The sequence below is a fragment of the Solanum verrucosum genome, unplaced genomic scaffold (genome assembly GCF_900185275.1).
Source record: "Solanum verrucosum unplaced genomic scaffold, falcon-dt-bn FXZP01000277.1, whole genome shotgun sequence".
Classification (NCBI taxonomy): domain Eukaryota; kingdom Viridiplantae; phylum Streptophyta; class Magnoliopsida; order Solanales; family Solanaceae; genus Solanum; species Solanum verrucosum.
This window is the reverse complement of record NW_026019945.1, coordinates 2,772,144-2,792,756: the sequence shown is the minus strand read 5'-3', so window position 1 is coordinate 2,792,756 and position 20,613 is coordinate 2,772,144. Positions and strand designations below refer to the sequence as shown.

Sequence of the window (20,613 nt, the reverse complement as noted above, 5' to 3'; positions counted from 1 at the left end):
GCTATAAAACGTTAAACAAGAACTTTATTAGGTAATCCATGAAACATAAAGAAAACTTAGAATGGGATAAATTGTAGTAACAAATACTCCCTAGTCCTTATAGTAACATATGTTAGCTGATAAATTTGAACACTTATCTTTACCAGTTATATATTTATCTTGTTGGTTTTCTATTCAGTGTTTGATAAACGTAGTATATAGTCTTACTAAATTTGAATTTGTGTCAAAAATTTCTATATTGGAGGGTAAAACGCTCCCTAACAAAAAGGACAATGTACCGGCCTTCCTTAGGGGAACTCAAACTCGTGAGTCGAGACCTCAAAGTAACAATGAAAGAGTACTACCACTCCATCATTCCAATCCCTTATTGGTTACCGGTTATATCTTGAAGGTATAGCTTCTCTATAAGCTAGTGGTTAATATTGCCATCAATTTAGAAAAGATCGTTAATAAGTACAATAACATATTCAATATAATTCTATAAGTAAGGTTTGAAAAGAGTGAATTGTACAAAAACTTTACCTTTACTTTGGTGAGATACGTAGAGAGACTATAAAAGATCTTTAATAAGTAATTATTTATATATTAATTTCCCAAATTTAAGTATAAAAATATTAAACACATGCATTGTCCAATATATATTATTATCCCATCTACTGAGGCATAAGTCCCAAATTTTTTTATCACCCCATGGGCGTTAAGAGCTTTAATCACACTAAATTTAGTCTCAAGACAAGTCTCTAGTCAGAATTGACTTTCCATAAATAATGCAAAATGAACCAAAACAAAACGTGTATTTCACTATTTTGACTATTAACTAATGCATTATTAATCATCAATACATACACATATGTATATATATATATATATGTATATTACATAAATTCGGCGTATTTAAAATTAGTTATTTCATAGAATACATGCAAATTTGTTTACCAAAATATTTGTATTTCAAAAATTACAGCTAAATTTGGAACTAATTAACTTTGTGGTAATGGTATTTATGGTCAATAATTAATTTGTGGTGATATTAATTAACATCAATGCAAATTATTCATATTGATTTACCTTTTTTTTTAGTTTCCTTACGGAATGCGAATTGAAGCTCCGACTAAATTCGGATTATGCACAATGTAATGTAGGATTCTTTCGGGGTGACGCTCCCAACAAAATTTTCTCCTACTTGAACTCACGATCTCTAATTAAGAATAAACTAATTATATTTCACCACTGTACCATGACCCACGTTATTTATATTGTTTAAACATTATAGAGTCTTAAGGGTCTACCAAACGTTTTTGAAGGTTCCAAAGAACTTCCTTGTATTTGGAAAAAAAAAAAACAAGACAAGGAATTAAGAAGTGAGAAGAGGTCAAAATAATCAAACTTATCAAATTCCTTTGTCTTTTATTGTCACCTGTCAAATCACACGGTTATACCCTGAGTAAAATTCAATCTTCTTCAACATTCCTTCCTTAGAAATTCTCCTTTCACTTTCAAAAAAATACAATTCAATTTTTTTCTATTCGATCTTCGATGCTCGCAATTTTGATAAAACGAACTCTAGACTTTTGACTAATAAAGGCGAAAACTTATTAATTCTATCATAATTTATAAGGGTCATTTTATTTATGAACAAAGTTATTTCAAAATTATAATCATGAAATTCTGTAACTAATTTATCTCATCTCTTAGGTGGGATAAAATAACACCAACTTTGAGGTATAAATTTTATTATGGAATTGGTTGTATCTTTAACTAAAAAAATATTAATTTAATCTCAAACTTAATTATAAGATGTCATATTTTTACCTTGTCTCATGACCAACGACCCCTTATATGAAGTTCAAGTTCAATTCTTAGTCAACATTTCCTTCCTTAGAATTTCTCCTTTCACTATAAAAAATCTACAGTATTTTATTTCCACCTTATATCATGTATTCATTTTTATAGCTCTAATTAATTCAAATTTGTATGTCTAATTAAGAACCACTAAAAAGGAAAATACTCTAACAATTTTTTTATTCTAGAATAACTTTCATTCGAAATATCTGATTAAAAATACAAGAACATATTCATCCCATCACAATTCTTCGTAATATAAAAAATTACAAGCACTCATATATTATTATTAAGTACTAGTAAACTCCAAACATATTCCATGTTCACATGTATAACTTTCTCTAAACGAAAAAAAGAAGAAAAAACAACCCATTTGTAGAAATACAGCCACCTATATAAATACCACAAGGAAACACAAATTTAGCAAAACAACATTCCAATATTCAAAAAAAATCGAAAAAAATGCAACGTTCATCACTAGTTTCCAACTTATTACAACGCCAATTAGTCCATCAAAGGCAAAGGATTAGCAAAGACCAAATGATTAACAAAGTGATTAGATCACAATTACCATGTGATGTTTTCATTAATCACAGAGGTAATGACACAAAGAGAACAATAGCTTCATTATTATATGATCATTTGACACGTTTAAGGATTAATTCATTTTTAGACAACAAAAACATGAAGCCAGGTGACAAATTATTTGAGAAAATTGATAGTGCAATTGATGAATGCAAAATTGGTGTTGCTGTTTTTTCACCACGTTATTGTGATTCATATTTTTGTTTACATGAATTGGCTCTATTTGTCGAATCAAAAAAGAAATTGATTCCTATTTTTTGCGATGTGAAACCTTCTGAGCTTCGTGTTGGTAAGAGTAATAATATTCAACTTGGACCAAAAGAAATCGAGAGGTTTAATTTGGCACTTGATGAGGCTAAACACACCGTTGGACTTGATTTCGACTCAAATAAAGGGTACGTATCATCTTTAATATATTATAGCACGTTACTTACCTTAGATTTTAGATTGTTTGATTTTACTTATTATTGAGTTACCTTTAAAATGAACCTAGCTAAGTACAAACTATGAAAATTTAGATATATGTATAAAATTTTGTATTAAATGATACATTGTTTATTTCCAATTACATGCATCAAATTCAACAATATGGCTTGTAAAATGTTTGGTTGTTTTTAAGTTGACAATATAAATAATACACGCATAAAGTTATGCAGAAATCCCTTTATATTATTTTATACATTGAACTATAGAAGGTGAAATAAGAATATATAATTAGTAAATCTTTTGAATTATACATTGTATACTGATATTATGTAATATGTCAAACTATATACTCAATAAAAATATTTTCTATATAACTTGTCTTTGAACCAAACAACCCTTCAATGTATATAAGTTAAAGTACTCATTCTTAATTATCTTGCTTGTGGATTTATCGACTTAATTAATTACAAAGTGTAAATTAACTATAGTTACTTTCGTTAATTTTCGACAATTTAATGTTGTTTGTAGGAACTGGTCTGATGTGGTGACAAAAGCAGCTGATGTTGTCATTGAGAGTTTGATTGAAATTGAAGAAGCTCAGATAATCAGAAATCCCATAAAATTAATTATACCATAACTATACAATATCAATTTTATTTTTATTTTTAAAAAAAGGAAAGCTAATTAACATGAATTTATTGTTTTGAATAAGTTATCAGTTTTTGTATGGTTTTACTAAAATATTTTAGTGAACTATATATAATTAACAAGCAGATTTTTTTTTTATTGTTGTAACATGTCCAAAGTTCATCCAATAAAATTTATTCAATGTTTTCTTAATTTATTTATGTCCTTTTAACTTCTTCTGTTTTTCAAATTGTTGTAGCATGTTCAACATTTTTCTTATGTTTAAGGAGAAAAATTGGATTCATACCGAACACATTTTAAAGTCTGCTAAGTTGCAATAGATTATGGAAATCAAATCCCGAATTAAATTTTTTTTAGTAAAATCCACAAATAGAAAGTAATTTATTTTTTTGCGTATGTTATTTAAGAGATACATGTATAAACAATTATTTTTGTAAATATAACTTAATACATTACATACGTATTTTCTAAATACCATATATATTTATTCATTCAAAATTTAATTGCACAATTCTTCAAAAATTAAATGTAAAATAATTCTAAATAAACCAAAAATTTAACATATATTGCCAAAATATAAAAATAAAAAATTAAACTCCTTATATTGATTTCTTTGCTTGTCTATTATTGGTGAGAAAATTGTGATACCAATGGGCCGAAAGTTTTGGGCTTCGATCCAACGTAAGTGGATCAACATAATAAAGCCCAAATTTTATTGTGTAACCAAAATTCCATTCAAGATTATCCATTAAGCTCCATATGAAATAACCACGCACATCAGCACCATTCCTGTTCCATCATAAATTCATAATTACATGAATCGTGGTCGTTGCAAATTCATTTTCGCTATAAATAGACTTATATATAAATCTCCTAACTAATAATTATCGATAGAAATACCTTATTGATCGAACCAAAGATGTCAGGTATGCTTTGTGAAATTTAATTCGATTAATGTCTTTGTCCAAGTCATATCCCCCTTCTTGATTATCATTTGAACCATACCCTGAATATAAAAAAATTATTACATACTTTTAATTACGTAAATATCCATGATAATGTGTGAAAAATTCTACAATTTAAGGAGATTAACATTTACCATTTTCAGTCACAAATATAGGCATGTTATTGTATCTCTTCTTAATATAATCAATAATATCCTCCATGCCTTGTGGAACCACATACAATCCAGGCATTCCCATCTGAAAAAAAAACAATTTAATTTATTACTATCATATATCACCATATTATAAATAAAAAGATAGTAATTCGGTACATCAATATTCCACATATATAAGTTACACGTGATTCAAAAAAGAATCGCACCAAAAAATGTGTTATATAGATAGTCTATGTGCATGCACATGTACACAATTCACAAGCATTAGATTGATTATATATAATAAAGTCGAGCCTACCAAGGGTTCATCTGTCTCAAAAATTACACTGCATATATAAAGTTAAAATTATATAACAGACATAATTACTCTTATTCAAGTTTGATTATTGTAGTGATGGAAATGATTTTGGTATCAAATCAAAATACACTTCTCATCATCTCATCAAAAAAGGGAATATCACGATTCAACGACCCTATAAATCATACGAAGACAACAATATTGTTAATATGAATAATATCTTACCGGATCTCCTATGAATTCACCATCTTTATTCTGTCCAGAAGTGAGCAAAAATCCTAAGATTGCATGATTTTCACCATGGCTACACGTAGGATTATTTTCATGCATGCACGTACAATTTGAATGAAGACAATCCTTGACAAACAACGTTGAATAATGATTAATTCCTATAAAATCCATGCTGTTTTTTATAAGCAATTTTTCTTCATAGCTAAATCTTGGTAATTTCCTCCCATGATATTGTCGCATTTCTATTGGATAATCTCCATGTACTAGAGGATCAAGAAGCCTGTTCATTTAAAAAATATCGTATTATTATTAGGACGACAAAATCAGCTCATAAAAATATTATTTGCCTAGTTTATCCAAGTTTGGTAGGTCATTAACCCGTTCAATTCATTTTAAGAGTTTGATATGTTATTTATATATAGTCATAAAAAAGTACTTAAACGAATCATAGGAATACAAACAAAGAAATTAAAACATCGTAAGAGTTAAACGGATGAACCACGTTTAGTTCATTTTAATTTAAGTAATTTTTGATCCGTTCATTTATTTACTCAGCTCATATTGATCTTTCTAAATTCAATCCAATACATCTATTGACACCTTAATTATTACATGTAATGTAGTTGATGTTTAGCAAAAATATTTTATCTACATTCAGTGTTTGCATCAAATCAAGTAATGCATGATAAATATCTTCTATACACATTTTACCACTTATTTATTAGTGTATATATTAGCTTAATTTTGGTATAATGTAAGTTTTTTTTTATGTGAATATTTGGTGTAATACATACGTACCAAGCCACATGAAACGTCAAAGCTCTAGTTGCAGCTTTCTTGTCAACTTCATCATCTGTCATTGGCTTATACATATACGCGCTCGCAACCATTCCTATCATTCCATGTTGTTCCACCTGCTCGATCGTTAATTATATATTATATCATTCTTTTTTAAATAGAATAAAATGAAAGTAAACGTGGATACTTACCTGAAATTGGTCACGATAAATTTTGACAGCCTTGGCGTGGGCCAAAATTGAGTTGTGGACAACAAGTAAAGGTTCAATATCTGAATTACCACAAGAACATTTTCCAAAAGGGGGAGAACAATGGACTGGTGGAAATATTCCCTTCATATAAGCTAGTTCTGAAAATAAATTGGGCTCATTTATAGTAGCCCAATACTTCACTCTATTCCCAAAATTCTTAAAACATGTTGATGCAAAGTGTACAAACTCTTCCCTACAAAAACTCAAAATTATATCTAACGTCAATTGAATTCACTGTTTACTTTCTTAACCAGTATAAGTAGATATATATTGATTGTATACACGGTTATACATATGTGATACATAGAGGCAGAGTTAGGATTAGGAGTTTCGGGGTTATTAATTCCATAGTACCATTGAACAGTCAATCAATTTTGTTGGGTTCCCAAGTTAATATACATATATATTTATTTAAGGGAGAAAGGACAAATATACCCCCGAACTATCGTAAATGGTATGCAAATACCCCCCGTCATACTCTTGGGACATTGGTGCCCCTGCCGTCTAAAAGCAAGAACACATATGTCCTTCACTCTAACGGAAGACTAAATAGGGACACGTGGCACAATCTTATCCGTCGATCGAATATTTAATAAATGTTGGATTTGTGGATAAGATTATGACACATGTATGTCCGTTAGTACAAAGGATCTATATGCTCTAATTTTTAGACGGCAGGGGCACCAATGTCCCAAAAATATGACGAAGGGTATTTGCATACCATTTACGGTAGTTCGGGAATATATTTGTCCTTTTCCCCCTTTATTTAATTTTTCAGTACAAATATAGAATCTACGGACTCCACCTAATTCTGCCTCTAGTGATACATATATTATATTATTGCTGACTATTTTTAATTTAAGCGGTTGAGTGAATAAATAAAACTTACTGCATGAACGGACTAAGCCATGCCCCATATCTTTCTTCAAGTTCTTGAGGATAGTCATTGTGATGAATTGTCACAAATGGTGTTATTCCTGCCATATATATTTTAATAACCTACTAATATTACTTTATAGTAATCTTGATTTTGATCAACTCTATATAAGATTAAATAATGTGTTATGTATATTATTAATATATAAAAATTCACCTTTGAGTAAGAGATTATCAATGATATTATTGTAAAACTTTATTCCAGCAGGATTCATGGGTCCGGAGCTCCCATCTGTTTAGAAAATATGCACAATTTATGAATATATTATGATTTCGAGGGTCATCCATTACAGAAAGACTTTTTTTTGTGTGGATATATGAAAGTACCCTATGATGATCCAGAGATATATTGTATGGTTTATGAGTCCAATTGAAATGACTTAAGATTATTTTTGTTAGTCCTCAGATCAGCTCCCATATTATGTCATTCATATCTTATTTTAAATTATTCTTACCTCTCGAGCTAACTTTTCGATCCATTAGACTCAAGCTCACTTTCTTAATTAATACTCCCTCCGTCCACCATTAATTGTCATACTTTCCATTTTTAGAGTCAAACTTTAAAAAATTTGACTAACATTTTAGGATATATTTAATCATCATATTGATATATAAAAAATTGCAATATATAGTACTTTTCGTATAGTTTTTGAATATCTAAATTTTTTGTTTAAAAAATTGAATTAATGTAATCTAATTTAACTTTGAAAATAAGTCAAATTGACTTTCGAAAAACACAACATGACAAATAAAAGTGGACGGAGAGAGTACAAACAATAAGTTATAATGAAGAAAGAAAGAAAAAGAAACATACTAGGTAGAACTCTACTCCAAGAAATGGAAAATCGATAGGCATTTACTCCAAGAGACTCCATTATGTCAATGTCTTCCTGCCCATAACAATTAATTAATTATTTAAAACAAATTAATTAAAAGACAATATGATGTATGTTTTAATTAAATTTATATATATATGACATAATTAATTTTATTATTACCAGGTAACGATGATAATGATCATCAGCTATATCTCCATTTCCTCCATTTTTTATGCTACCTAAACCAAAAATTAAATAAAAATAGATGCATTATTATTAGATTATACAAAAGGGATATATTAGAGAACTTTTTTTTAATTGGGTACATATATTAGAGATCTTTATACAAATTAACTGAAAATAATGTTAGAAAGATACCATTTGTATGAGAATAAACATCCCAATTGCTAAGACTTTTTCCATCTTCAATATATCCTCCTTCAATCTAACACAAATTAAATGTTCATCATGTGCATTTTCAACGAAGATCGATGATTGTCAGATCTAGTCAATCATGTTTCATGTGGAATCATTTCAATCTTTCATATTCTTAACAATAATGTACACCCCAAAAATATCTGAACAGACGATATTAATTGTTATACAAAGATTTGACTGTATATACAAAACAAGAGAAACATACTAGAATATTTTAATGACGGATAATTTCTATCACCAAACAACAAAAATTAAAAGTGAAAGATGTATGAAGTACTTGATATGCAGAAGTTGAAGTTCCAAATAGAAAACCATCTGGAAATTCTGATTTCTTCACTTCTTCTTCCAAGCAATTTTCTCCTAATTGGCAATTAATGATACTATTTGAATAAACATGTTGCAATATTAAGAGGTGAAAAATAAAATAGGAGAACTTCATTTTTTTTTGGTCATAATTTAAGATAGAGCCTAAGTTGTATTTATAGGATTAGTAATAAAATGATTAATTAATTACTAGTAATAATTGAAAGGAATATTGAATTATTTGAGGTTTATATTTTAATTATTTTGACATATTTCTGAATAAAATATATCCACAGCTGAGTTGTACACTTTATATATAGAAAATATTTTATTAATAAAAAGGATTTACAAGTTTAATTCACCCTTTATTACTTTCTATGTGTTTTTCGGTATCGTTTTCTTTGTCATGTGCTATGACTTGTTATATTTGAATCGAAGGTTTTTTAAAAATAGTTTTTCTACTTTTATGAGATAGTGACAAAGTTTGTGTTCACTTTATCCTTTCTCAGACTCGACTTGTAGAATTTTATTAAATATGTTATTATTGTTATTGTTGTTGTATAATCCGTTATTACTTCTTTATTAGTTGTTATATATTCTTCAAATCGTTTTATTTTTCATACCTATTAGAATTTGCTATAATCCAACCAAAAAACTTTTAGAAATTGTCTTTTTTTCCTTTATTGAGTATAACCTTTATTACTTTATTTTCTTTTATGTTAACTTGTTTAATTAGGCTTGAAAATTGAAAAAAAAAGAAGAAGTAAAATTGATGAAATTTTTAGCTTAAAACAAGTGATGACAATTTTCGTGACACTGAAATTATGCATGAATGATAAGATAAAAAGTTTAAAAGTTAGATTATTTTAAATATAAAAAATAACATTTTTTTTCTTGAAAAGTTCAAAAATATAAGTGTCACCTCAAGGAGAATTTTAACGTGTAAAACACCTTTGTTACTTTAAAATATAAAATTCACCTCCTCACTTCAAAAGATAAAACACGTTAATCTCGTATTTTAATCTTTTAATCTCTCAATATATCACATTAAGTTTAGATAAGAACAAAATTAAAAGAAAAAAAAAGTAATTAGGGGGACACTAATGGTTGACCCAGCTGGTAAGTTAAATTAAAAATCTTAAAAGTTGCCATCAAGAGACAAGAATCATTAATTAGAAGATTTTATAGCCTGGATTTTCTCCAACTAACAAATTAATTAGTATATTTTCTATAAAATTAAAGTAAACGATAATTTAGTTATTAGTTTCTCTTTCAAAATAAAAATTGAAAGGAAAACACTACTCCCTCTCAAATGATCTAGTGTTGAAAATTGTTTTCTCAAATTATTTTCTTTATCTAAAATTATCTGTTGTGATTTTTAAAAATAATTATCTTAAATTATTTATCAGTTTAGAAGTTTAGGATAATAGTAATTATTCTTGGATGGAGTACTAATTAATTATCAAAATCCTTCCTAATCAATATATTTGTTAAGAGAATGTGTAAAAAAAAATACGATAGACAATTTGAGATGGGGAGTACTAGGCTACTAGCCTCTATTATAGTTCTAGCCCACCACATTAAAATTGATTTGTAAACGTCTCTTTCAATGACATTTAATTGATTTACTTCTTCAATAGTTCTTAGATTAAGATAACACGATTCAATATTTTTTCTTAACGTATCAATTCAGAACAAACCAAAATGTTTGAAATGGAGGACATAATATATAAAAATCAGTAAAACATAGGTAGGGAACGGATATAATCTCATTAACCATGATGAACATGTATCTCAAAAATTCTATAAACATACAAAATAGTTATAAAAAGATCGAGATATCTTTCCATGTAAACTAATCCTTATTGAATTCCATGATGTGCAGGAAACAGTTCAAATAGTCCTGTGGATGTCCTATACCCACGACAAACACCATAATTGTAGATGAGTAGTATTTGATCTTTCGCAAATATATATTTCGGTATGCTAATATTGTGATAGATATATTTGTCTTGTATACTATATAATATAGTCCAAGATTCCTTGATATCATAATCTTTCATCACCCATAACTTAAAAGTGCCCGACCCTGCATGTAGGCAACTACAAAAAGCACAAAGCATTCTTTCTATTACCGAAACATCTCGTTTGATAAACCTCATGTTGGGAATATTACAAATTCCCTCTGGCAACTGTATCTCTCTGTACACCTCACTTGATATATTAAGCGAAATCATAAAATACTTGTTTACATTATCCTTACATAACCAATGAAATGCACCAGAAACAAATGCCAAAGGGTAATCACGATATGTAGAATTATGAAAGATACGAGGATGGTTATCAATTTTTCTCCAAGAACCACTCTTTAGTGCAAGAATTTTACTGGGTGGTCTGGAATCATCACCACCGATGCTGTCAATCTTAAAAATCTTATAGTCATCACTAATCGAATCATATCCCAATCCGAAAGTGCTACGGATTGACTCATGGTAATCAATATAAGGAAGTTGTATTGATTCATTTGTGACAGGTTCCACAGTAAATACTCATAATGATAATGCAAAAGAGACAAACCATCACAACAACATAATACTTTATACCTGTTTGGTTTATTATTTGAAGGGCAACTACCAAGCTTTTGTAATGGTTGAGCCGATGATAAAGAAGAACAATAATATGAAGCCGTATGATCAGGAAGCCATCGAGTAATAAGAATTTTATTATTATTCTTAGCATGATTGTAATGCCTTCCCTTAAAGTGGTCTGAGGTGATCAATGTCTTCCAAAAATTTGAAACACATTTAAATCGAAGAAAAGACTGGACAGGTAATCTGATGAGGATTTCCACCATTATTTTCTGGGGAAAGTAGATTTCAGTGGCCTAGATAGAATAATTAAAACAAGTGTTTATATTCTTACGTGTCCAATGTTGAGCAACACAAATTATTTGCTATAAACAAATAATGAAAGAAAATTAATTTAAAACAAGAAATAATAACAATTGTGCATGATAAAACTCACCCAATCAATATCCATCTGATTTATCTCTTCAATTATATTCTTTGAAGGCTTTCCTGCATTTAAAAAAAATGAATTTTAGCCATATCTAGTGTGTACTAAACTTTCGTTATGAACACTAAGCTTTTGTTATGAAGTATGAACCATAAGGATCTATTGTACGCAATATTTGTTTCCACAACTCAAACTTGTGACCTTATAGTCATATACATAGGTCACAAAATTTCAACTTTATTAATAATTACGTCAAGATTCTCCTTCGATAGTCAAACAAGAACAAAAAAAATAAAAAATACCTTCATGGTGTAGAAATTAAACATCTCCTTGTTCTTTTTTGATGAAGTTCCAATAAAAAAAGCAGTGGAAGTTCATTATTGATTTGAAAAATTTAGCCTTTTTTCCCATCTTTAGAGCTTTCTCTATTTGCTCAAAATATTATTAGGTTATAAAGAAACAATTTCATATTCGAAAGAATTGTGGTTTAATTTGGTAGGTGTTTTATGAAGAGTTATATTTTTCGTAAACTTCTTCATATTTTTCTATTTTTTAAAATATGAAAATAATGATCTTAATTGAGAAAAACCTACACCCTCAATTAAAATATGTTCAAATTTAAAGAAAAATAATTGGTTCAAATTATTTTCTTTGTTTAAAATTATTTATTGTGATTTTTAAAAATATTTATCTCAGTTTAGGATAGTAGTAATTATTCTTGAATAGAGTACTAATTAATTATCAGAACCCCTTCCTAATTAGTATCTATTAAAAAATACATGACAGACTCTTTAAGATCGAAGGAGCCTCCAAAATTCTTTTTCCTTTTTTCTGCTATTATCGCTGCTATTCGTAGAATTTTTTTCCTTTTTTTTGAAATAGCTGCCTTGGCGGCTTTTTTATTTTTATTTTTTTTGTTTGGATCGCTGCCTTGTTGATATGCATTTAATCAGGAAAAAAGTATTTTAAAAACAAATAATCAGGCAAAACGCTGCCAAAGCAGCGAATTTAACAAAAAAAATAAAATTAAGTCAAACGCTGCGGAGGCAGCGGTTTCAATTTTTTTTTATAAAAAAACTGCCAAAGCAGCGATTTTCATGAAAAAAAAAATTAATTTTTTTTTCTATGAAAATGCTGCCTAATGTTCTTGACGATCAAATACATGTTAAGAAGGTCTAAAATCATTTATGTTCGATAAATACGTTATTAAATTATTTTCATATTGAGCTCTTTGTCTGTATATTGTTGAGGCTAGTGTTTGTGAGAAAATCTCTAAACCAATGGGTCGATAATTTTGGGAGTTTGGTTAAGGCTCAATGAGTCCCCTATGAACATTACCTTCTTCCCCTTCACCCTCCTCAAAAAATCCAATCCTTCAAATCTGTCCACATAAATAAATAAATAAGTAGGATTTTTAATTTAGTCACAAACGGAACCAGAGTATTTTTTTTTTTAAAAAAAAACAAAAGCCATCACCAATAGGTTGTGAGCCACACAAAAAGAAGTCAAAGATTAGGCTACTTATGTCGTGGTGATGTCAACTCAAGAAAGATTCAAGAAGCTAAAAGTCACGTGCGGCCAACCATAGACGATAGGAATAACAACCCATAAATTTTAATTGTAGTATGACAAAAAAATGTGGCAACTTATGATTCTTCTCTCTTGATGGCAGCTAATTTCAACATAACAGCTAGCTCTAAATCCCCAACAAATATGGCATCTAACACCCCCTGCACGCCCAACACTAGATGTTACGAGGGTCGACAACATAACATGGATGCACAAATCATGGGCGGAGCCAGTAAGATTACATTGTTTATATATAGTCAAAATTATTAGGTATATGTAGTAAATGTTGAACCCCTTTGACTTGTTTGCATGTTTACTTCTTCATATAATTTTGAATCCTCTTAGTAAAAATCTTGGCTCCACTTTTGCGCCAAAAATCATAATAACTGATGTTCGGGTCCAACATCTGATAAACTACGAAATTAGGATGAACCCGGACAAAAACATGAAATCATTCTGTTTCCATAGGAGTACGAGAAACAATTGGGGGGGGGGGGGGTGAAGTGGTTGGATTTTGCGAGTTATCCCAACCATTACCAGATGGGTGTGATTTCAAGAGCCGGACAAAAATGAACACCACAAAAAAAGAAGTCAAAGACTAGGCTACTTATGTCGTGGTGATGTCAACTCAAGTAAGATTCAAGAAGCTAAAAGTCACGTGACTGCGGCCAACCATAGACGATAGAAATGACAACCCATAAATTTTAATTGTAGTATGACAAAAAAATAACACTCGACCTAGCTCAATCCAACAGCTAGTTCACGAGGTGAGGTCCTATATCATAAAAAATACTCATTTAATAACAATATGAAAAAGGGATATTTACCTTTAGTATGACTAAAAGCATCCCACTTACTCAGCCCTTTTCCATCTTCCAGAAATGCCCCTTCAATCTGAAGAAAAAACAGGAATCAAATAATATCCAAAAAGAAAATAATTTTAGTGAAAAAGTGATAAATAATTTTAGTGAAAAAGTGATAAATAAAATAGAAGAAAATACTTGATAAGCTGAAGTGGTAGTTCTAAATAAAAATCCATCTGGAATTTACATATACAAATAGCAGTAAACACAGAAAAAATAAGCAACTATAATAATTAGTACTGCTATATAATTTTGACTCTTATATATGCAGTGTAATTGTTTGACGACAGATGAACTCCCTTTTTAGCTCTAGGGTAATTTAGGCATTACTTCTTGTGGGTATTGGTGGGCTCGACTTTATTATATAATCAATAATTAATTAAAGAGTGTGTCATGTGCATGGACGTAGACTATCAATAATTACACTTTCTTTAGGTGCGATGATTTTTCTTTCCCGAATCGTGTGTAATTTGTATACGTGAGATATTGATGTACCGAACTATCTTTTTATTAATAATAAACTATCTATATAACATTTCCTTTTAGTTCACTAAAATATTTTATATATACTACAAAGAACAACATGAATAGTTCACTAAAATAATTTAGTAAAACCATACAAAAATATCACTAGTTTCCAACTTATTACAACACCAGGTAGTCCATCAAAGGCAAAGGATTAGTAAAACCCAAATGATTAACAAAGTGATTAGATCACAATTACCATGTGATGTTTTCATTGATCACAGGGGTAATGACACAAAGAGAAAAATAGCTTCATTATTATATGATCATTTGACACGTTTAAGGATCAATTCATGTTTGCTTGTTTTTCTCATTGACAATATAAATAATACATTCGTAAATTTTGCATTCATTATCTTATACATAGAAGTATAAAGAAGTGGAATAAGAATACATATAATGATGCTCCCTCCGTCCACTATTGTTTGTCAGGGTAAGATCACACACAATTCTTAAGAAAAATTTAATATAATGTGCAATTTGACTAATATAACCCTACTATTAATCATTATTAAAATGATTTGTACTTTTTGAAAACTGTAAAAACAACTTTTTTCACATTAAAGTAGTCTTGTAACTTTAAAATGACTATTTTTTGAAACTAGTAGTTATGTAATTATTAAGGACAAAATTGGAACAAAATGACTAATTGTTTCTTGATTGTTTAAATTGACAAATAACTTTGGACAACTATTTTTAGTATACCTGACATATAATAGTGGACGGAGGGAGTATGTAATATACATCAAACTCAACGGAAATATGTGGATTAAAATGCTACAATGACCAAACTGACTGTCATACTAGTAATTAAGAATATTTATTTTATTTTAAAAAGGGATAAGGGTTTGAAAATACCTTAACTTTGGCCGAAATTGTTGTTAAGATATCAAACTTTAATGAGGACCTATTATCCCCAGACTATTTAATACCGTATTTTAAATATATATATTTGCCCACGTGGACATAAAAAATAATGCATAATTATAAATAGTAATGTGTCCATGTGGGCACAATTATACCTTTAAAATACACTATTAAATAGTTCAGGGGGGTAAAAGGTCCTCCATAAAGTTTAGTATCATAACAACAATTTCGGCCAAAGTTGAAGTATTTTTCAAACCCTTATCCCTTTTAAAAATAAGTACATCTTTTAAATTATACATGATATGTAATATACATCAAACTCAACGGAAATAATTTCTACATAACTTTGTATTTTAACCAAACAATCCTTTATTTTAAATATATAAGTTAAAGTAGTCATTATTCTTAATCATGTTTGTGGACCTATCAACTTAATTACTAACATGTAATCAATTGTAGTTGAAGCAGAAAGGCTGAAATATATAATTGGAGCAATTGTTCAAATAATCTTTAATGTTTTGAATTTGAAAAATTAGAGATAAGTTTTTTTGTTTATTAAATCAGTTAAGTTTCCATACAAAGGTAACAAAGATCGAGTCATTTCTTCATTTTGCGTAAATTTTTGGGTTGGTTGAAACAAGATTCGTTTATTAATTTGTTACTTTTTGACTCGTTTAAGTTTTACCCAACCTGCTTAGTAAATATAATAAAAGGTGATCCATGACATATTTTATCGAATCGATCAATAAGAAACCACTATGAAACGGGGGGAGTAGGTTTTTCTCAATTAAGAAAGAGAAACTAATGACTAAATTATCTTTTACTTTAATTATATCGAAAATATACTAATTAATTTTTTTGTTAGAGAAAATCCAGGCTATACATTAAATTTACTTATGATTCTTGTCTTTTGATAAGATCGCATTGCTAATATATAGTTCAAATTATTAGGTTAAAATTTTGAATCTTCTTAGTAAAAATCATGGCTTCATCATTGCGCCAAAAATTATAATAATCAGTGTTGGGGTCCAACATTTGATAAACTACGAAATTGGGATGAATCCGGACAAAAACATGAAATCATTATGTTTTCATAGGAGTACGAGAAACAATTGGGGGAGTGAAGTGGATGGATTTTGCGAGTTATCTCAACCACTACCAGATGGGTGTGATTTCAAGAGGCGAACAAAAATGAACACCACACTAAAAAAAGTCAAAGACTAGGCTACTTAATGACGTGGTGATGTCAACTCAAGGAAGATTCAAGAAGTTAAAAGTCACGTGACTGCGGCCAACCATAGACGATAGGAATGACAACCCACAAAGTTTAATTGTAGTATGACAAAAAACTAACACTTGACCTAACCCAATCCAACAGCTAGTTCACGAGGTGAGGTCCGATGTCATAAAAAAATACTCATTTAAAAACAATATGAAAAAGGGATATTTACCTTTAGTATGACTAAAAACATCCTACTTACTCAACCCTTTTCCATATATCTTCAAGAAATGCCCCTTCAATCTGAAAAGAAAAAAAACAGGAATCAAATAGTATCCGAAAAGAAAATAATTTTAGTGAAAAAGTGATAAATAAAATAGAAGAAAATACTTGATAAGCTGAAGTGGTAGTTCTAAATAAAAACCCATCTGGAATTTACATATACAAATAGTAGTAAACACACAAAAAATAAGCAACTGAAATAATTAGTACTGCTATATAATTTTGTCTTTTATATATGCAGTGTAATTGTTTGATGACAGATAACCCCTTTCAATACTCTAGCTCTAGGGTAATTTAGGCATTACTCCCTTCTTGTGGGTATTGGTGGGCTCGACTTTATTACATAATCAATAATTAATTAAAGAGTGTGTCACGTGCATGGACGTAGACTATCCATATAACATTTTCTTTTGGTGAGATGATTTTTCTTTCCCGAATCGTGTGTAATGTGTATACATGGAATATTGATGTACCGAACTGTCTTTTTATTTATAATAAAAAGATCCGCCCCTGTCTGTTATATGGTCTTAACCTTGTTTAACAGTATGCATTGTGCGTTTTTAACAGGTTTTGAAGACTTGAAGAGCTTAGAAGTTCCAAACCAAAATAGAAAATGAATTTAAAAGTCAAGATGCAAGATTTTAAGACCCAAATTGGTTATCATTTTGCAGTGACTGTAGGGCAATTGTTTACATTTTGTGCCATGAATGAAACATGTGATAGTATCATGCAACATTGCTACATAGGGATGCTAATCCATTTTTTGTAATTTAATCATATATATATATATGAAAGCATGGAATTATTTATATTTTGTCTACTTTCATTTAAATTTTGATATTATAGAAAAGTATTTAAGAAAATAGTACAAAACATATTATATATTTATTTAGGATCAGAAATATTAAGCTCTTAACAACCAGATGCCTTGTCTTAAAAAGTCTTTAAGGACCAAAAAGTATGGATCAAACAACAATTTAAGGACTAGAAATGCGGTCCCTAAAGGTCTTTTAGGACCAGAATAAACCTGGTCGCAACAAGCATTTAGGGACTAGCTATAAATACCCGTCGTTATTGGCTTTTAGCGAAGAAGCCTATTGCGACGAGTGGCGACCAGATTTTTCTGGTCGTTATTGTTCATTAGGGACCAGGATAAGCTTTTTAGGGACTCGATTTCCCTGCCCTAATAGCCTTTTTTCTTGTAGTGTTGCCCTGTTTGCAAGCTGGTCTACACATACGGTTACGCTAATTGCAAGGTCGGCCGTCGATGCCGATTTATCCATGAGGAAACAACGGATGAAAATGTTGCTCTTACTTCAGACTTTGATGGTCTTCTCGAGTTATGGAGGAGACTCAAAATGGTGAAATATCAACTAAGGTTGTTCCTCGCTGCTACCGCCGAAGAGGCTAATCCCACAAACCTTTTTCTAAAAATATTTACGGGTATAACTCGATATATAGAAGGTATTGGTGCTGCTATATATATATATATATATATATATATATGAATGTTGGTGATTGGACCGTTGATGTTTTCTTTTTCTCAGTACCTGGCCTGGCCGGGATGTCGTCGTCTTTATTTCCTTTTTGCATTGATGTTGCTGATGAGAAATCTCTTGTCATTTTTGTTACCACTTGTTTCTTTCCTTTTTGCATTGATGTTGCTGATGAGACTCTCCGATGGCCTGGCCGGGGATGTCCTCGTCTTTATTTTTGTTTTTCATCTTTATTCCGTTTTATTAATTAATTAGACTTTGAAATGGATTAATCTTTCTCTCAATATTCTTTTTTTTGCTGCTTTTCATTTTGTTTTTAAATGGGGTTTGATTCAAATGTATTTATCAACACTGCTCTTCTTGATATGTATGGAAAATGTGGTTATGTTAAAGAAGCAGAGCAACTGTTTGATGAAATGCCTGAAAGAAATGTGGTGTCATGGAATGCTTTGATTTCTCGTCTTGATGTTTTTGTATGGTTTTACTAAAACATTTTAGTTAACTATTCATGTTGTTCTTTGTAGTATATATAAAATATTTTAGTGAACTAAAAAGAAATGATATATAGATAGTTTATTATAAATAAAAAGACAGTTCGGTACATCAATATCCCATGTATACACATTACACACAATTTGGGAAAGAAAAATCATCTCACCAAAAGAAAGTGTTATATGGATAGTCTACGTCCATGCACATGACACTCTTTAATTAATTATTGATTATGTAATAAAGTCGAGCCCACCCATACCCACAAGAAGGGCGTAATGCCTAAATTACCCTAGAGCTAGAGTATTGAAAGGGGTTCATCTGTCATCAAACAATTACACTGCATATATAAAAGACAAAATTATATAGCAGTACTAATTATTTCAGTTGCTTATTTTTCTGTGTTTACTACTATTTGTATATGTAAATTCCAGATGGGTTTTTATTTAGAACTACCACTTCAGCTTATCAAGTATTTTCTTCTATTTTATTTATCACTTTTTCACTAAAATTATTTTCTTTTCGGATATTATTTGATTCCTGTTTTTTCTTCAGATTGAAGGGGCATTTCTTGAAGATATATGGAAAAGGGTTGAGTAAGTGGGATGTTTTTAGCATACTAAAGGTAAATATCCCTTTTTCATATTGTTTTTAAATGAGTATTTTTTTATGATATCGGACCTCACCTCATGAAGTAGCTGTTGGATTGAGTTAGGTTGAGTGTTAGTTTTTTGTCATACTACAATTAAAAGTTATGGGTTGTCATTCCTATCGTCTATGGTTGGCCGCAGTCACGTGACTTTTAGCTTCTTGAATCTTTCTTGAGTTGACATCACCACAACATAAGTAGCCTAGTCTTTGACTTTTTTTTGTGTGGTGTTCATTTTTGTTCGACACTTGAAATCACACCCATCTGATAATGATTGGGATAACTCCCAAAATCCAATCACTTCCCCCAATTGTTTCTCGTACTCCTATGGAAACATAATGATTTCATGTTTTTGTCCGGGTTCATCTCAATTTCGTAGTTTATCAAATATTCTTAATTACTAGTATGACAGTCAGTTTGGTCATTGTAGCATTTTAATCCACATATTTCCGTTGAGTTTGTCTAGACAGATAACAAGAAATAAGTATTATCTTCGTTTAATTTTATAGCTACGTTGTGAAAAATCAAACTTGCGTGAACTTTGACCATTATATTAATATGGTGAGAAATAATTGTAAAATATTGATCATCTTCGTTTAATTTTATAGTTATGTTGTCAAAAGTCAAATCTACATGAACTTTGACCATTATGTTAATTTTGTAAAGCAGTAAAATCAGCCCGCCTCATTCTTGAAAAGCAGAAGAACGCTTCTCCTGCGACTCCAAAATTAGAGAAACCGGATATAATTGCATTCCAGGAGATCTCATCCCATTTCACGATGTCAGAACACAACTTATGGAAATCCTCTACTCTACAACTACACCCTGAGTAAGCAGACAACAACGATATCAGAAATAACATAATCGCATTTTCAGGGTAGTGGGTGTCCAAATAACTAGAAATCAAAGCATTCCATGACACCACATTTCTTTTAGGCATTTCAT

At 29.8% G+C, this 20,613-nt stretch overlaps 1 protein-coding gene and 1 pseudogene across 1 annotated transcript; one reads left to right on the top strand and one right to left on the bottom strand.

The window, feature by feature from the left end:
• Positions 1 to 223: 223 nt before the first annotated feature.
• LOC125807869 (beta-glucosidase 18-like) lies at positions 224 to 18,657 on the bottom strand (annotated as a pseudogene).
• LOC125839343 (TIR-only protein-like) lies at positions 2,320 to 3,490 on the top strand. Its single transcript, XM_049518338.1, has 2 exons — positions 2,320 to 2,822; positions 3,382 to 3,490. The coding sequence occupies exons 1-2, from the start codon at positions 2,383 to 2,385 to the stop codon at positions 3,488 to 3,490; spliced, it is 549 nt and encodes a 182-aa protein (XP_049374295.1). The 5' UTR covers positions 2,320 to 2,382.
• Positions 18,658 to 20,613: the final 1,956 nt, after the last annotated feature.

Excerpts from the sequence above, each read along its gene's own strand:
- LOC125839343 (XM_049518338.1), top strand. The coding sequence starts at position 2,383 with ATGATTAACAAAGTGATTAGATCACAATTACCATGTGATGTTTTCATT. Across the intron at positions 2,823-3,381 it reads GATTTCGACTCAAATAAAGG|GAACTGGTCTGATGTGGTGA; the intron begins GTACGTATCATC and ends TGTTGTTTGTAG.